At 40.8% G+C, this 19,824-nt stretch overlaps 1 protein-coding gene across 1 annotated transcript in view; it reads left to right on the forward strand.

Moving 5' to 3' along the window:
- Nucleotides 1-19,824, forward strand: part of ST6GALNAC3 (ST6 N-acetylgalactosaminide alpha-2,6-sialyltransferase 3) — a 293,869-nt gene that overhangs the window by 25,080 nt on the left and 248,965 nt on the right. Inside the window, exon 3 of the mRNA XM_054721324.1 lies at nucleotides 3,563-3,634. Coding sequence (XP_054577299.1) covers nucleotides 3,563-3,634 — 72 coding nt within the window. The remainder of the gene's footprint in view (nucleotides 1-3,562; nucleotides 3,635-19,824) is intronic.

Here is a 19,824-nt window from a genome sequence, read left to right on the forward strand (position 1 = left end):
GGGGGATCAAACCTGCAACCTAGGTATATGCCTATATGCCCTGAACAGGGGGATCAAACCCACAACCTCCTGGTACATGGGAGGACACCAGCCAGGGCTTAGCTTTCCTCTTTCTTCTTTGTGATGAATCAGCCATTGGTTTGGAAGGCCTAACCTGCACATAGTTTCAGCTCTGCTATTTGCTGAGCGACCTTGAGTGTGGGAGTAGAATAATGGCCCGCACAGATTTCATGGAACCGTGAATACATTACTTTACATGCATAACAAAGGCCACTTGCAGATGTGATTAAGTCAAGGGCCTTGCAAGGAGGAGATTACCCTGGAATATGGGAGTGGGCCCAATGTGATCACGAGGGTACTCTTAAGTGAAAGATGGAGATGGGGGAGTCAGGGTCAGAGATTTAACCTTTTGCACTCGGATGTCGAGTGTGACTCGGCACGGTTAGCATTAGAATAAAGGAATCGAGAAAAAAGCAAGCGAGTGCAAAGGGTTAAAGATGCTATGCCACTAATTTTGAAGATGAAGTAAAGTGGGAAGAAGCGACCATGAGGAAAGTGGGCCACCTCCAGAAGCTGGAAAAGGCAAGGAATCGGATTCTCCTCTGGAGCCTCCAGAAGGAACATACCCTGGCGATACTTTGATTATTGCCCAGCAAGGCTGGTTTGGACAAGTGACCTCCATAACTGTAAGATAATGAAAATGTGTTGTTTTAAGGTACAAAGCTTGTGGTAATTTGTTATAACAGTGACAGGAAACTAATATAATAAGTCAGACGTTTTCCCTCTTTATGTCCCACTGTAAAATGGGCCTTCATTCATTCATTCATTCATTCAGCAATTACTTATCAATTGCCTCTTATGTGTCAAGCACTCTTCTAAGCACCTGGGATAGAGCAGTGAACAACAGAGGCAAGCCCTACTCTAACACAGTGACAGGAGAGCAACAAACACACAAAAATGTGACTGTATGAATGGTATATAAGTGGCAAGTGCTCTGAAGGGAAATTAAAGCAGTCAAAGCAACTGGAGTCCCTGGCTATTTCTTAGGCGGTGTTCAGGGAAGGGTTTTGCGATAAGGCGATATTCAACAGAAACCTCAAGGAGCTGAAGGAGAAAACCATGCAGCCATCTGAAGGAAGGATGTTCACAGAGGAGAAGTGAGAACATGTGCCCTGAGCTAGAAGCTTTAGGGAGCTAAAGTACAGTGAGGGGGCCAGTGTGGGTAATGATGATAATTACTATACAGGCTGTTGTGAGAATTCGGGGCAACATACACGAAACCCCTTGGTTTACTTAAAAGCACTTTGCAAATATCAGCTATTATCATTGCTGTGATCCCGGAGAGTACATTTGTGGGGTTGCCAAGTGACCCTGAGGGTGACCTTCATTTTTTTTTTATCTCTATGAACGTGATGAGGAAACATCTATTGGCTCAAAGCCCTAGAAATGGTACACAGAGGTCCAGAAATAGGATTATTTTCTTATCATGGAGCTGATAGTGATTCTATGTGTGCCTTCCAGATTGGTAACCCTTTTGGGGGTAGTGAGGACAGGTAAGATGGATGGGAGGTCAGGGTCACTTTTGCTAGCCTGATCTACCTGTGTGGTCCAGGAGGCTCACAGGCCAGATGGGGCCTGGAGCACTCAAGTTGTCTCTCACTTGAGTACACACCATCCTGAGAGAGAAATCACAGAGGAATTTACAGACAGTGACCCTGACTGGCTGGGGCCTCTGGCAGCCCAGCCTTGTGGGCAACTAATCCCCCAGGAGGAAGCCAGCTCTACCAAAGGATGAAATAGAAATATTTGAAATATAATTCAGACTCTTCGTTTTCCAAGGCAGGTGGTGAAAAGGTCTAGTTTTTAGAAAGAGCTGAGAAAATGAAACTGCTGAAGTGCTGCACATGGCATTGTGTTGGGAGTAGGGATTTCTTCTGTGCCGATGGGGGTGGGGGGTTGGAGAAAGATCAGGTGGGAGGCACCCAGAAGGCTCTCAGAGTCTAAAGCTGGCCTGTGCGCCTACTCATTAACATCTCTGGTTTAAGGGTTTTTTCCCCCGATGCATTTTTTATCTCTAATCTGGTAATGACCAAGGCAAGGTCACAGATGAACTCTGTGTATTACACTCTTCTTTATGCTAAATAATCCACTTATAGCTGAAAGGCATTTCAGTCATTAATTTGATTATCCTGTTAGATGTTTTCTTTTTTCTCTAAATGAGTTTCTCTAAGCTGTCTTTCCCTGCTTTCTGATAGATAAATGAAATAGCTTCAGAACCAGAAGATTAATGTGTGTGCTTTATCACCGGAGTGGGGGAGCTTTCTCTTTTTAGACACATAATCACAAAAATAAAGGGGCCGTCTCCAGGGACAGAGCCTCCTTTATAAAACTTGCGCTTGGACATGTGTGTTCTGCAGTCTGGAGGGGCTGTCAGAGGAAAGGTAGAGGGAGGCTAAGCAAGATGAGCAACTCCAACTCAGGGGGAATGAAGCTAAAAGGAGGGCGAGATGAGCCTGTGCTCTCAGTTCTGTGGGAGCTGAGTCCGTGTCCTCGAAAGCTCAGGGAAGGAGTCCAAAACAGACAGAAACCAGGCATACAGCCAGGTGCACAGCTAGAAGAACTCAGAGGAGCCATGGCCGGTCAGCCACTGGTGTGCAGGCAGCTTCCCCTGTCCTCAAGGTCAGAGCAAATTCCTCTCTTACTTCTCCCTTCTCATGCTCAACATCTAAAGCAGACCCCCACCGAATACAGAGGAGAAATGAGGAGCAAACACATCCTTCTGTCTTTGAAGTGCTTTGATAGTTTGTGCCTTTTATTTTCTTAAAGCCTCGGTGGCATGTTAATGTCATGGAATAGCAGGAGTCCCTTGTATTTTATAGGATAAATGTGCTGGTGAAAAGTATTGTAAAGCAAGTTTTTCCTGAAGAGTTAAGGCCATTGATGAGAATCGCTTCAAGTGGCATATTCATTCATTTATTCAGGGAAGAGTTGTGGTGCTCATAAAATGTCAAGCCCTGAGCAAAGCATTGGACATGGGGCAGGTGCGGGACAAGTCCTCATCCCAGGCCTCCAGGATCATAATGTAAATGATGGGGGAACAGACGTGCAAATATACAATTAAATGACACATTATCTAAAGTGTTATGAAAGAAACAGAGAGGATATTATGCTAGGGGTTATGATGGGCAGGTAAAGGACCAGGGATCCAACTTTGAGTAGCCTTCCTGAGGTTTCACCTGAGACCTGCGTGATGAAAAGGAGCCAGGTATATTGTTCCAGGCCCGGAATGGAAATGATTTCTGTGCCAGCTATTCTGGGAAGAGGGGAATGCCTGTGTTTACACAGGGAGATTATGATTTATAGAGTCACCAGGACTAAGAGGAGCCTGCCACCCATATGCTTCTAAGGAGAACCTCCCTGGTTCCCCTTCCCACCCACCTCCTGCCTCCTCAACTTCATAGTCCCTTTATCTGCATTACGTTTTCTCCCTAGCTCTTACCAATACCTGACATACTCTCTAGTTTACTCACTTACCTGATTTATTGCTTTTCTCCCCCACTAGAATGTGAGCTCCCTAAGAACCTGCATTTTGTCAATTTTATTCACGATGTGTGTGTCTCCAGTGCCTAGAAGAGTAGCTGGGTGTTCAGTGAACACTGTTTTCACTGCTCTAAGCAATTTCTTTTTGCCCCTGGTGCGGAGTGTAGCATAGAAGGCAGATCAAGAATTTTTAAAACTGCCAGGTCTGGAATAATGTGCTATACTTTAAATGTGAAAATGTGCATTAAAAAATGAGTTCCATGCTCGTGTGTAATAAGGACTGGGTGAATATTCTCTTGTGAGATTTATCAACTTTGTGAAGTGGGAGATGGTAATATCTACTGATTCTCTGTTCCCTTGTTGGGTTCCCCTAGTCTCCTTCAGTGCCTCTCTCTGTCACACGCTATACCCAGCTCTAGCCTTCCATCATGCCCCATCCAGTCCTATCTGTTGTTCGAGGCCCTCAGGATCCTTGGCTTTGTTTTACAAGGGAACAGCTATTAAATCTGCAACAGATTCATGCTTTATCATGTACCTATGATTAAGTTTAATTTATAGGCATAGTAAGAGATTAACAACAGAAACTAATAAAGTAGAACAAATGCAACATTATAATAATATACTGTAATAAAAATTATGTGAATGTGCTCTCTCATTACTAGAAGGAAAGGGCAGTCAGAGGAGGTAAAAGGGTAAGAAACAGTAATGGAAGGAGACTTGACTTGGGGTGGTGAACACCCAATACAATATACTGATGATGTATTATAGAGTTGTACATCTGGAACCTATATAATTTTATTAACCAATGTCACCCTAATAAATTCATTAAAAATTAAAAAAAATATTCTGTACTACAGTCACACTTCTTCCTGTGATGATGTGAGACACAGTGCCTACATGATGAAAGGAAGTGACAGGTATTGTGAGATAGCATTAAGTTATCAAGAGTATTATGTTAGCACTAGACCTGTGATGCCACGGCAGTCCATCTGATAACTGAGACATGCTAAGTGGGCGGGTAGTGCATACAGTGTGGATACACTGGAAAAAGGGATGATTCACATCCAGAGGAAGATGGAGGGGGACAGAGAGAAATTTTATTATGCTACTCAGAATGGCACACAATATGAAACTTAAGCATTGTTTATTTCTGGAATTTTCCATTTAACATTTTCAGACTGCACCTTACTTACAACAAGTAAGTCAAGTTGTGGATGAGGGCGACTATTGGTGTACAGAAGAAGTGAGAAAGCAAGGCTAGAGATCAGACACATAGAGGACATATTATAAAGAGGAAAGGGAGGAGAGAGTAGAAGAAAGGAGATAAGAGAATGAATGAAAGAGCAAAGAAGAATAGAGGCAGTGGGTAAACAAGCCTGTTAAACGTTGGCATATCTTATAGCCATAGAACAGATATTAACGCCAAGGTCTGTGAAAATCTTAACAGGGTAGTACCTCTACCTTAGAATACTATATCCAATGATACAAGTGATAATGCAATAACGTTTATTAAACACCTGCATGTTCCTTCAGTTGAAAGGAAATCCTGTCATGCCTATGCTCAGTATTTTTCAAACAGGTCTCATGTTACTCAGAGTAAAAACCAACAGCTTTATGGGATCCTCTCGCCAACCCCACATCTCAGTATGATCCACTTCCCACCCCCAACTCTGAAAGTATTTCCTCTCACACTCTCCCTTGTTCCCCCATTTTGTTGACATTGGCTTTCTTGCTATTGTGGTTAAAACTAATTGTTCTGCTTCAGGGCCTTTGCACTGGTCTTATTTTGCCTAGAACAGTCATCTCCTAGGTCCTTGTGATCTTCTCCCTGGTTCCTTTGGGGTTCTTCTTTCTTCACTTTCTAAGCAAAAGTTCCCAGTGACAACCCCCTATAAAATGTCAACTTCCCACTGCCATTACTTCCTCCTGCTAAGCATCCTCTTCCCTTTGCTTTTGTTTTCTTTATACTACTTACCATCACCTATCATAGAATATTCTTTTGTGTCAATCTGTTTTCTTTTTAACACTAGACTATGAAGACAGGGACTATGTCAGCTTTCTTCTTGATTCATAGCAGACTCATGAGTGCTGTATCCTCACAATAGCCATAGGTGGGTACAAAAGAGAAATATTAACTTCTATCAGCTAAGTACATTTTCTAAGGTCTAGATAGAAGGGAGTAAAGCCAGATTTCAAATAGAGATCTGCCAGTGTCCAGGGCCAATGCTCTTAACCACTGTGCTAAGTGGTTCCCAGGGGGAATTTCCTACTGTCAGGGCACCTGCCCCACAGGGTAGATTAGCACAGTACCTGGCTCATGGTGAGAGTTCAATAAGCACTCAAGAAATTACTATTATCATAATCATTATGGAGTCTATTTACTACATATATACTACAGAGGAAGTTTTGGTTGAAATGTTATATGTTCATAAGTTACTATTTTTAAAGAAAGAACACCTATCTAAATTTGGAGATGTGGAAAAATCATGACTGTATGTCCTTTCCATGTCATACCAGAGCATCATCTAACATGCCCTCTAAGGATTGTCTGACTCTGCCAAACAATATAATCTTGTCTAGCTTAATATTTACCATTGATCACAGTCAAGACTCTATAAAGTTTATGTATGTAGACAACTAGAAAGATGAAAATCACTACTGTCCAATAGACAGGCAAATGATTTCTAAGTAGAGAAGATAACTCCCAAATATCAGTGTTTTACTGCTCTCTAGACCATTATGCAGTTTGGAGTATATATCTTGGAAACATTATTTCAGAAATTTTTTTGCCCATCCATTCATCCATCCATCCATCTACCTACCTACCTACTACCCAGCTGTCAGTTTTTTTTTATATTCTCTTTTAAATCAGCTTTATTGTCTTGCTGATTCCTGCATCAGTGTTTTTAATATAACTTGGATGCGTGCCCCTTATGTATTTATATGACAATAATTATGTCATGTACATATTACAATGGAATAAAATAGACTGGTAATAAGATATAATATGGTCTCCTAGCAAGGAATTGGTGGTATCTACACTATTTAAATCCTACCAGCTGTCTAGTTCCTATGCTGCTACCCCTGATGAAATCAACTGCTTATAATAAAGTTTACTGTACTTTTGCTTACTAGATATGAGAAAGGTATATCATTGTGGTTAGGAACCAGGGGTCGGGGGTCAGGCTGCTTGGGTCCAAGCTCTTGCTCTGCCGCATATTAGCTCTGTGATTTTGATGGTTAATTTTATGTCAACTTGACTGGGCCATGAGATCCCCAGATATTTGGTGAAACACTGTTTTGGGTATGTCCGTGAGGACATGTGTTTCTGGATGAGATTAAACATTTGAATCAGTAAGCTGAGTAAAGCAGATTGCCCTCCCTAATGTTGGTGGGCCTCATCCAATCTGTCAAAGACCTGAATAGAATAAAAGGCTAGCCCTATCCGGTTTGGCTCAATGGATAGAGCATTGGTCTGCGGACTGAAGGGTCCCAGGTTTGATTGCGGTCAACGCCACATGCCCAGATTGAGGGCTCGATCCCTAGTGGGGGGCATGCAGGAGGCAGCCAATCAATTATTCTCTCTCATCATTGATGTTTCAATCTCTCTCTCCCTCTCCCTCTCTCTGAAATCAATAAAAATATATTTTTTAAAAAAAGAATAAAAGGCTAGATAAGAATTCTTTCTCTCTGCCAGTTTTTGACCTAGAACATTGGTCTTTTTCTGCATTTGGACTTAGAATCAGACTGGAACTTATACCATTACCTCTTCTGTGTCTGCAGCTTACTGACTATAGATCTTAAACTTCTCACCCAAAATAATCATATGAGCTAATTCCTTATAATAAATCAATCTCTCTCTCTCTCTCTCTCTCTCTCTCTCTCTCTCTCTCTCTCTCTTTCTGTCTCTCTCTCTCTCAATATACATATATGTGTGTGTGTGTGTGTGTGTGTGTATCTATTTATTTAGATGTAGGTCTATCTGTCTACCTACCTATCTATCTATCCATCTGTTCTTCTGGAGAACTCAGACTAATACAGTGATCTTGGACAAGTTCTTAACCATACCAAAAAAATTATGCTTATTAGTACCTCTAGTCTCAGAAGGTATTTTGAGGAGGAAATGAAGTAATGTATATAAAATGCTTATCATGATATCTGGTACATGACGTTCAACAAATGTTATTTATTAATATTAATTAATAGTAATATTAGTTATGATTGGTACTTGATTTTCATTTTAGAAACTTAGTAAAGAAAATGGAACTTTACAAATCTACCAACAGTGTTTAATTTTAATATTCTCTCTGCAAGCCATGGCAGTAATTAGACAACTTTCTTCCTGTTTTTCCTAGAAGCCTACCAACAAGTGTTTACACTGAAGGATATTTTATTTTTAGAGAACCCTACAAATTAAAACAACCATGCTGAATGTATTTGAAAGGTGGCCTCTTACTTATTTTCTAACTTTCTACACTGTGTTACAGACAGAGATAACTTATTGTTTAGCACCGACAGTCCAGTCTGTAGTTTCATTATCTTGTGCACTTTTGACCCTATTGATTTACGCTAAAAGTGCAATTTAGAGTGAGGGACCACCTGTGATGTTTGTACATTTCAGAATGTGGAAGTGTCTTTCCCAGCAACCATTGCATTCTGATTTCCTTTGCACATGGGAGTTGATGTGGAAAAGGCCACTAAACAGAGGTTGGCAGCCTCTCAGAAGTGCTACGCCAAGTCTCTCTGTATCACTCTAACGTACGGTTTTCTGTGCCAGGAAGAACCTTCTCTCCTCCAAACCACTGGAGACTGAGAACTGCCAAGACAGAGTGAGACTACGGAAATTGAAATTATCATTACCTGATAGCTTTTTCACTGTTTTTTCTTTCCTAAAAAACAAGAACTTTGAAAAACTTGATGCACATTTTCTGCAATCCAGGCATGATGTTCATATAATGTGATGAGATGATCAGTGGACAAGACTGGAGTTCTGAAACTTTTTGTGGCTTTTCATGCAATGTGTTAATTTATGTAAGCACAGCTCTGGACATGCAGTGTGCATTCATTTAGTAGTCCATTCATTAAATCAATATTGAGCCCTGACTTTACATAGACAATACTTAATTTTTTTGAAGAATAAGTAAGAGAATGTATTTAAAGTTCCTAATATAGAGCCTGGCTCATAGTAGGTATTCAGTAGTAAAAGCCATTAGTTTTAACCTTTTCTTTAAAATGTTACAAAGGCAATAATGTACCAGTAAAGAATCATGCAGAAGAGTTGAAATAAAAAGCAATTATTCATGTTGCTTCTGTTCTTCTGTCATATTATTCAGAGCCTTAATTAAAAAAAAAAACATCAGTTCTTGTGATAATTGCTTGTATAACATTAAATAATACAGGTACCAGTGGTGATGCATCTGCCACTGTACTCTCACAGGGAAATTCCCTGCTGGGTACACTCACCTTGGTCTGGGGCAGTGTGTCCTCTTACCCTTTACAGGGGGTCCTACAAGTGTCCTTGATTGTTGAATGCCAGACCCATTGTCCAGGGGATGAACTGATCTGAGGGAGTCCACAGTTGAGGACAGCTCATCTTACAGATCCCTTCTGCATGGATTTCCAGACCTCTGGGCTGGTTGGTTTGCTTTCTGTCCCTCGAAGATGTCTTCCTTTCCTTCTCTTCCCTTTCCCTTTCCCTTTCCCTTTCCCTTTCCCTTTCCCTTTCCCTCTCCCCTTCCCTTCCCCTTCCCCTTTCCCCTCCCCTTCCCTTCCTTTTTTGCCCCTTGCCTTCTCTCACACTTTTCTCCCTGTCCAGTCTTTACAGCCTCTATAAGAAGAAAAACTCTGCAAACCTTAATCTGTCTCTTTGAATCTGTTTTCTACTGTAGTGTCGACGGGGGCAAAGTGTGGAAGGAAGACAATAGCTAGAAGGGTACAAATGAAACAAAAGTTCTGGAGGGAAATGCACTGAGGGCCACTAGATTCATACTTTGAGATAGAACCATCTTGCCTTATTTCCTTATGTTACCATTCCTTGACTTATCAACATTAGACATTATTTATTGACTTCCTTCTATGAAGAAGGGGGATTTAGCTCATCTCTTCTCCTTATCTTTTTCTCTCCTTTCCCTCCTAAAGTTTGAGGGTTATGTTAGTATTGTGCTTCTTCTGGCAGTTTTCTTTTTAATTTCAAATTGTCAGACTTCTGGTTTTTGTTCCATCACCTATAGGGAGCCTCTCTTATCTATCCACCAAGAACAATTAGCTCCCCTCCCTTCTCTCTTCTTTTATGTTGTCAAGGTTGCTAATGTTCTGTTCTGTAACTGTATTTAAAGTTTCCAAGTTTAATTCAAAGCTTGATTATAAAAAAGTTAATAGCCTGATAACAGTTTTTATGTTATAATGTTGATTAACAAGATTTGAAAATCAACTGTATATTAGAGAATAGTATTGTTTCACTATTAGATTTCCTGAATTTTGTAGTTAGATTGTGCTTCATAAGGGACTATCATATGTGCAATATACATGCTGAAGGACCACATAAATTGGCTTATACAAATAGTTTAGCAAAAAATATATAATAATAATAATCCTAATATATAAAAACCCAGAGTCTGTAACATCCAAAATGACTGAAGGCTTGACCAAACAGAAGTCAGTGCTGGGAAAGGCCCAGGTAGAGAGAAGCAGGGTCTGATCCATAGCCTCTGTGGCACCTGTTGATCAGCCCTTGCCTCTCTCTTTCTCTCAGGGCCTGGCCAGCAGCCGCGCCTCTCTTTCTCTTGGGCCTCCGCTGGGGCTGCTGATCAGCCTCACATCTCTGATCAGGCCCTGTTGATAGGCCCGGAGATGCTGACTGACATAGAAACCGACCAATCAGAACCAAATCTGGGTTAAGTGTGAGGAGCCAATGGCTGCCTAGAAGGTGGAGCTTTTGACACTGACTTGCATAGAAACCGACCAATCAGAACCTAATCTGGGTGAAATCGATGGCAGAACCTAAGGTGGGGGCTTAGGAGGGGTTTTAAGGGCAACAGCTGTTTGGTGTAAGGTGTAAGAAAGCGGTTCATTTTTTTAATGACTGGTTTGGCAGTATAGTGCATATGGCTGGCTGTTAGTCCAGATATTGGGATTATGTATTTTTGTCTGCCAAGAGCATCTCCTCCTGATGAAAAAGACTCCCCCGGCATTAAAGCAATCCTAACCTATATAATCTATCTATACTACTAAAAGGGTAATATGCTAATTAGACTGGGTCGACCAGCCATCTTCCGGATGTCCAACTTCCTTCTGGACAAAGCCATGGTGGTGGGGGCCAAGGCAGAGGCCATTAGGGGTGATCAGGCCAGCAGGGGAGGGCAGTTGGGGGCGAGATCAGGCCTGAAGGGGAGCACAGTTGGGGGCGGCGAGATCAGGCCTGCAAGGGAGGGCAGCTAGGGGCAATCAGGCAGGCAGGCAGAGGCAAAGGAATTTAGGGGCAATCAGGCAGGCAGGCAGGCAGAGAGTTTAGGGTAATCAGACAGGCAGGCAGAGGGGTTAGGGGCAAGTTAGGGGTGATCAGGCAGGCAGGCAGGTGAGTGGTTAGGAGCCAGCGGTCCCAGATTGTGAGAGGGATGTCTGACTGGCAGTCAGACATCCCCCAAGGGGTCCCCGATTGGAGAGGGTGCAGGCTGGGCTGAGAGACCCCCCCATCCCCGTGCACCAGGCCACTAGTAATAATAATAAAAGCATAATATGCTAATTAAACCAGACAGCCAAAGGACCTTCCAGAGGTCCTTCTGGACATCCTTCTGGACGACCTTCTGGATGAAGCCGGTGCTGCGAGGGCCAAGCCTCTTGCACGAATTTCGTGTATTGGGCCTCTAGTGTGTGTGTGTGTGTGTGTGTATGAGAGAGAGAAAGATAAGTAGGCAGATAAAAACATAAAGTAAATGTGGCAAGATGTGAACAACTGCGCTGAGTCCAGATGAAGGGGACACATATGTTCATTTCCTTGTTCATTTAAGTTTTCTGCTGGTTTAAATTTTTTCAAAATTTGAGGAAAAAATTACTAGTCCATTTTCAAACTCCAGAAATTTGAACAAGTTTAAAGCATATTAATATATTGTAAGCTTACAAAACACCCCTCAAAAAATATACCAAGCACTGAATTAAAAAAGGGAACTTAAGCTTCAATTTTTTAAGGTCTAACTACTAAGAGTTAATAAGAGTAAGAAAAACATGAAAATGTCCTTTGAGTGACACATGTTAAAAGCATTAGTTTTGAATCAGGTTTCTTCAGCTCAAGTGCAATTAATAGTCTAATAAACGAATCATCAATAAGGTGAGTAAATGTGTAAATCAGCTCTTAGATTTTTAAACCAAGACAGGTTGAAAATAAACACATTTTTCAGCTCCTTAGATGAGCTTTTTATTATACCAACTCTGTGACATGGATTAAAATTATGATAATGGAGTAAAAGTATTATTTTATCTCATCTAAAAATGAAATATTAGTGTCATAAAGTCTTTTAGTACTTACACTAATATAGGGGCTGACAGTTGTAAAGCAAACACTAGGTTACTGAAGCTCTCCCAAGCATTATTATTCTGATATATGATCACACTATTTTAAACACCACATCTCAATTTTCTGACACATTTTTTACTTTTATAGTTCTAAGGATTTGCAGTATTACATTCTTCTCTCACTCCCTGCTCATGGGACTAAGAAAAGTGTTACACTAAGTATGAAAGCTCAGAGTGTAACTTAGCGTCAAGAAGTAAGGCCAATTTTGTCCTGGATGGTGCATACTAATCAATTTGCAATGATAAATTAATTTGCTAGTATTTTTTTCTGGATGTTCATGTCTATATTCATATGTGAGATTCCTTTTTTGTGTATTAACTGTCAAGTTTTGTTATTAGGTTTATACTACCTTTATAAAATGAATTGGATGACTTCCTATCATTTTATTCAGCTTAGGGACAGATTATGTAGCATATCTCTTAAGTATTTTTTGAAGATTTCAAATAATTTTTTCCAAAGAAATGTATTGCCTTAATTTCATCTTGGAAATATTTCATTAATAACATTTTAAGTTTCATTAAAGATTACTTACATACTGTTTTTTTTTTAATATATTTTATTGATTTTTTTACAGAGAGGAAGGGAGAGGGATAGAGAGCTAGAAACATCGATGAGAGAGAAACATCGACCAGCTGCCTCCTGCACACCCTGCACCGGGGATGTGCCCGCAACCAATGTACATGCCCTTGACCAGAATCGAACCTGGGACCTTTCAGTCCGCAGACCAACGCTCTATCCCTGAGCCAAACCGGTTTCGGCTACATACTGTTTTTAAGTCTTTCTTAAACCCATTAAAATTTTTATACATTCCCAGAAAATTACTTTTTTGTTTAAATTTTCCAATATGAAAATTTATTCTGGGCAGGTTCAGGAGGGACAAAAGTTCTTTGATATAGTAATGTTTTGTGGCCATCCAAAGGGCCACAGTACATAGATAATATACAGTCTTTCTGTAGTATTAAAATTTCATGGGAGTGGGAGTGCAAAGAAGAAAAACTTGTCTAAACAGGCTACTTAGAAAGACAACAATGAAAAAAAGATTAAAAAACATTGTAGAGCTATTTGAATAGTGCCATTAGATTATTTTCCTTCCTTTTTTGACTTTGTTTTTCAGGTGTTTTACAATTTGAAAGTGATTGTGACTTTTGTTTAAATAATAAGTTATATTTTCAGTACTGAAATGCTCTTGTTGCATCATTTGTGACATCAATGTTGACATAGTTTTTCTGTCCTTGCCCTTGTCTGACCTCACCACTCAACATCTGATTCAACTTCCTCCTTCCCACAGCCAGAATGGTATGGGTCTCACAGGATTGTGTGAACTGACAGTGAAGTGCTCAGAACTGGTTTTTCCTCTGTCTCACTGGGTGTTTTCAGACTCTGGTGAATTTCTAATTATTAGAGTGTAAAAGCTGAGCATGGGTCCTCATTTCTTCTCTTCATTTTATTCTCAGTTTCTCCATTCCATTGCTGGAAATTTTCTTGTATAATTTTATAACTCCAGCCCTGATGCCTTTCATGATTTTCTAACTTGTTTATCCCATTGCCTGCTTGATACTTCCATGTGTCTATATAATAGTTATCTCAATTAGATGCATGTTCAAAATAGAGTTTTCTCTCTCTTTACACCTGGTTTTTCCCATTTCTCCACAACTCAGCAAATGACACAGCAAGCCACTCAGTTTCATAAGCCAAAAACCTCAGAGGCGTCCTAGAGGTTTAACTGCCTCACCTACCTCCACATTCCCATCCATCAGTATGCCAGCCAGTAATAGCTCCAAACCTATCCACTTCTCTTGTCTTCCCCGTTACTCTCTAATCCAGGCCAACACCAACTTTCGCCACAGAGCTGCCAAACAGAGCTCTTAAAAATATAAATCAGATTACTTGGCTCCTCTCCTTAAAATCTCTATCGGCCTTTTATTGTTGTCACAATAAAGACCAACTCCTTATCATGGCCATTGAGGGACCCTGTCCGCATCTCCCCTCTACCATCTGGCCTCCTTCTATTCCCAGAACATGCGGCCCATGTTTCCCCCACAGGGTTGCTTGCTGTTTCCTCTATCTGGACACTTTCCAGGCCTTGGTATTCATGTGGTTGCCCATTTTTATCTGAGAAATCTCAGCTCAGTTGTTACTCCCTCAGAGAGGCCAGGCCTTCCTGTCTGGCACTGTACCTAACGGTTGTCTCTCTCCTTTAGTGACTATTAAGTCACCCTAGGCAAATTCTGTTTGTTTATTTTGAACCAGAATTATTCTTCCAGATGATGGCCAAGGTTCCATTGGGTAGATCCATCTGATTTTGGGCTGGCCCCCTGGTCAAGACTGGGCAGGCGAGACAGGAAGGGGTAGAAGGAGGGCATCTGCCTCTGGACCTCAGAGCTGCAAGATGATGTTGGGCACCAGGTGGCAGGTAAGGCCTGTACCTTGGGCTTCATGTCCAGAGCCTTCAGCACGCCATCATCTGTCACCATGTAGAAACTCTTAAGGCATTTGTCTCCAAAGAGTGCCAAAACATCATTATCTATTAAAACCTTTTGCACTCAGATGTCGAGTGTGACTCGACACGGTTAGCATTAGAATAAAGGAATCAAGAAAAAAGCAAGCGAGTGCAAAGGGTTAATAAATCTGTCTCCTTCCCGAAGGACTCCATGGGGCCTGCCGGGAGTTGAACTTTGTCTTCCATATCGTGGGCTCATTCCCACTTACCAGTCACACTGATAGTCAGACATGGGCTGGGGCCTACTTGGCCTTACCAGCCTCATCCGGCTCCACAAACCCCACCATGTGGGTCTCGGGACATCCCAGGGTAGAGACACCTTCCTGACCTTTGCTCTGCCAGGTTCACCTGTTTGAAGGCTTCCCTCACTCAGCACCCAGGCCAGGATGGCATCTCCCTTTGACAGGGGCTGTGTGCTGCTGAAATGTGGGTCCTCCCAACCGTTCACCTTTCTGCTGCTTCTGTAGCCATCCTGCTCCTGCTGCTGCCACTGCTGCAGGCGCACCGAGGCTGCCCAGTGGGTGCCAGGCCAGTTTGACAGTCCCAGGCTGCTGATTGGTCCCACCAGTCCCAGTCCTGGTCCTGAGGCCTCAATCACCCGCCTACCCATGGAGCTGCTTCCTTTCTGAGTACAGCTCTTTCCTGCCGGCCTTCCTCTTGTGTCTTGTCAGCCCCATGAAAGAAGGAACAGTGTCGTTCCATTTATAGTGCATATAGCTGAAACAGCACCTGTCTGTCAATAGGTATTTGTGTGTAATGGACTTGTGGCTTAATTTTCATAGATCAAATGATGAATCTTAAATTATGAACGCTGAGGACATGCTGTATTTAGAAGTTTTGTTGATTGATTGGTTGGTTTTACTAGTAAAATCAAATCAGGTTTTATGTATGTGAAATTTTATGGATTTTGGTGAGGTGTGTGCCTGAGTGCATGGGTATATATGGGAGAGGTTTCTTTTTAATTTCCTTTCAAATGAGTAAATATGCTTTCCCATTGTTGTCCCAGAACGCCCGTGAATATTGGTTTGGGATATGTAGCTAGTACTGATGATCCTACATTTATCCACAACTATCCGGTTGGTTATTTAGTCCTGATAGCTCTGCTGGTATTTTGTTTTTTATTATGGTCCTTTAAGACAAAGCAAAGCAAAACAAAGTAAGTTTTTGTAGACTCGTACTGAGAAAAGAAGAGAAAATTTGAGGTGTAAATATTAATTTATTTGAAAAGACTTTACTGACTAAAACAGAATTTAAGAAGTATAAAAGAATTTAATTTAATTTAATATAGTTAGTATCTCATCAGCGTGATTAGAATTGCCTACGCTTTGGTTGTTTCCAAAACAATCATGCAGATTTTTTTTTGCTTTTGCTTAATCTCAAAATGATTTGGGGTGATATAAAAAATTCTCTTACTCCCTATCACCTGATTAATTTCTTATTTAGTGGAGATGCCATGCTGTGGACATTACTGCCAACAAGCCTTGGGGCAATGATCAGTCTTTTAGAGAAACCTTTGATTTATTCTTTTCCTAATTGAAGCATAATATATATTTATTGTAAAGAAATAAAATGTAAAGTATGCATACTCCAAAGACAATTTCCAGTTTAGTGTATTTCCTTTTCAGCGCTTTTTCTGATACATGGTCTTTTTTCTCTTCCACTGTGAGCTCTGCATTGTGATTTCCCTTTGTGATAAAGAGGATGAATCTGCTGGCTCATTTCCTTTTATAGACTGCCACCTTCTCCACCAACCAAGAAAAAGTGTATTCCGGATTTTGCTTGGGTTGCAGCAGTTTATGCTAGAAGAATTATAAAATGTGGAATCTGTAATCCGAATTTGGCCTACCCTATATGAGAAAAAAAATAGCCCCCACCACAGGCAGAGAGGAAACTTTGCGTATCACCCAGAGAGCCAGTGCTCTTGATACATATTTCATGATCACAGCTGAGGCTTCTCCAAGCTCAGAGTGCTGTATCATTCATTTATTCTTTTACACTACAAGATTATTTTTGGCTCTTTGTGTTGGCACCTAGGATTTCCCGTTACTGATCTGCATGAACCATTTATCAAGTCAAGGGTTTAATCTATCAAAGTCAGAATTTCTTTGTTCTGCCTCTCTCTGTCTTGCCTTCCCTTATGGTATTGTCTCCTATGCATATATTGTTGGCTTAAAGAAGGTTATTTGGAATGCAAGGATTTATCACATTTCTCTGGTTTTTTTTTTCTTCAAAATAATATATTATGGAGCAAAGTAATATTTTATAGGGAATTGTAATTATACTGTAAATCAGTTTCTACCACATTAGTTTAATCTCCAAACTTGCATCTTTGCTAGTATTCCTATTATTGCCAGTAGCTTCTACTTTTCCTTCCTACTCATTCTGAAAACCTGAATCTTCTTTGATTTCCTTCTCTCCCTTTTTCTAAACACTTATTGACTTGTCCAATACTTTGGATTCCTGGATATTTCTTAAGTCCATCCTTAATCCTGGCTGTTGTCTTCTAAGAAGCAAGGCAATCTGTTTAGAAGAGTTTTGATGGGACTCAGATATAAAGAGCAAAACCAATTAAGTAATGCATTCAATAATACTGAGTACCTGCCATGTACCAAACAACTTTTTAAGTTGTGGAAATATAGCAATGAACAACAGAGTAAAATTTTTTTCATAAAGCTAACATTCTAGTGGGAAATATGGGAGAGACAAAAAATAATATAAGTAAAATATAGTATGTTGGATATTGTTAAGTGCTATGAAGAATAGTAAAGCTGGGGTGGACAAGGAAGGCATAGATATAAAGCAGGTGATAGAGATGATAATAAAAGTTAACTAAAACTTCACAGAGCATCACGAACAAAAACTATACAGCAAAAGCCTTTCTAATTTTAACTGTTTCTTGAATCTCCTAGTTATGATGCCAAACCATAGTGATAACCTGTGCCTGAGCGATATTCCATAAGAGCTATTGCAATAGCTATGGTCCCTCTCTCTGAGCCATCCCTGTCCCGGCCAGTACTTTCAGTGAAACATTATTAAGATCTAAATATAGGAATTGTACTGACAATAAAAAGAAGGAGGGAAGGAAGAAATTGTATCTGAGAGAAAGTGGTAAGGTTGATCCAAAGAGGCATGGCCACAATAGGTGACTCAAGGGACACAAGATGGGACTTCCAGGGGCTAGAGTGAGGCACAAATGGGAATCATGAATAATGTTTAATGAACCTTTACTGTCAATAGGAAAAAAATATAAAATCTTTAGCCTGTTACTCACAGACATCCACCAACTAGTTTCCAACTTTTTTTCTGAGTGCTTCCTTCACATTTTCTAACACCAGTTTTCTAATTTCTTTCTTTGCTGCTTTGACTTGTTTATTTGCTAGCAGGAGATCTTTCTCTACCATCACATTAAGTGTCTAAATTCTATCCACCCTACTGGACTGAGCTCAAATGTTTATTTTTCTATAAAAAATTAAAAATAATTACCCCCCTCTTCTGAATGTTAATAACAAATTCTTTGGGGGCCATTTTGCATTATATTTACTTATTTATGAGTGTGCCTCCACACTTCTGTTAGACTTAAAGCTCTTTGAGAGTAAGCTTCTGCTCTGACTGATCTTTTATCCCTCCCCATGCCCAACAAGTGTCCTTCAGGGATGAGGGAATGATTAACCAAAGTGCACAGTGGCATATTCAAGGAAAATATTGTCATACTAGAGTGCCTCCAGTTGAAGTCCTGGAAATGGAAATAGAACTATCGTGATAGAATTAGGAGGCCTATAGTGAAGCAGAACGGGTCCCTACCCCAGTATGACCAGTGTCCTTCTTGTTAAAAATGGCATGTGGTGAGATAGGCGTGCACACAGGGAGAATACCACGTGGAGACTGAAGTCAAGCTTCCATAAGCCAAGGAGCCACCAGAAGTTAAGAGAGACACCTGGAGCAGACCCTCCCTAGCTCCTTCAGAGGGAGAGGGGCGTAATCTCACCTTCAAACCACCACATTGATTTCAGACTTCCAGCCTATGTATAGAACTGAAAGCCTGTAAATTTCTGTTAAGTCACTCAGTTTGTGGAACTCTGTTACAGCCAATCTAAAAAACCAAATGTAGTGAGGATAAATCTGGCTGCATTGTGGGGAATTGTTTGGACATGTGCAAAACTGGATATGGGGAGACAATTTGAGGGTATTAAAATCAGAGATGATGTGTACTGTGGGAAAGATTAGAGAGCTAATTTGAAAGTAGAACCAACTAGGGTGGGTGAATGATTGGACTAGGATTATCCAGAGAAGAGATGGAAGGCTTGCGAAATTGTGGAAGATTTCAAGTCCCAGTGATTGGTTGGTGACTCCCAAATGTGCATCTTTTGCTAGACTTCTCTCCAGTCTTCCAGATCCTCATATTCAAATGTCAAGTCAGGCCTGGCTGGCCTGGCTGAGTGGTTGAGCATTGATCTATGAACCAGGAGGTCGCAGTTCGATTCCTGGTCAGGGCATATGCCCTGGGTTGCGGGCTCGATCCTCATTGTGGGGCATGCAGGAGGCAGCTGATCAATGATTCTCTCTCATCATTGATATTTCTATCTCTTTCTCCCTCTCCCTTCATCTCTGAAATTAATTTAAAAATACATTAAAACTTTTTAAAATGCTACCTCAGTTCCACTGAATTGTCCACAGTCACCTGGGTGTTTAAATTAAATAAATGAATTAATTACTAATAATGAATAGGTTTACCATGTAAATGAAAGAAGAGAGACTTAATAATGTTACTCCTCCAAATAATTGTATGCTAAAGGGAGACGTACTTTCATTTTACCAAAGAAAGAATTTTTAATCAACCAGAACTCCCCAAAATGGAATGGATGAATACCCTTGGGAGGCAAATTTTTATCTCTGATGTCTTTTTAAAAAAAATATATTTTATTGATTTGTTACAGAGAGGAAGGGAGAGGTCTAGATAGAGAGTTAGAAACATCGATGAGAGAGAATCATCGATCAGCTGCCTCCTGCACACCCCCCACTGGGGATGTGCCAGCAACCAAGGTACATGCCCTTGACCGGAATCGAACCTGGGACCTTCCAGTCCGCAGGCCGACGCTCTATCCACTGAGCCAAACCAGTTTCAGCATCTCTGATGTCTTGAAGCAAGGGCTAAATGACCGTAAGTCTATGACTTCAGTCTGTTTTTCTTCTCTCATATTGTTCTCCTTAAACTCTA

The sequence above is a fragment of the Eptesicus fuscus genome, chromosome 9 (genome assembly GCF_027574615.1).
Source record: "Eptesicus fuscus isolate TK198812 chromosome 9, DD_ASM_mEF_20220401, whole genome shotgun sequence".
In the NCBI taxonomy this organism is placed as follows: Eukaryota; Metazoa; Chordata; class Mammalia; order Chiroptera; family Vespertilionidae; genus Eptesicus; species Eptesicus fuscus.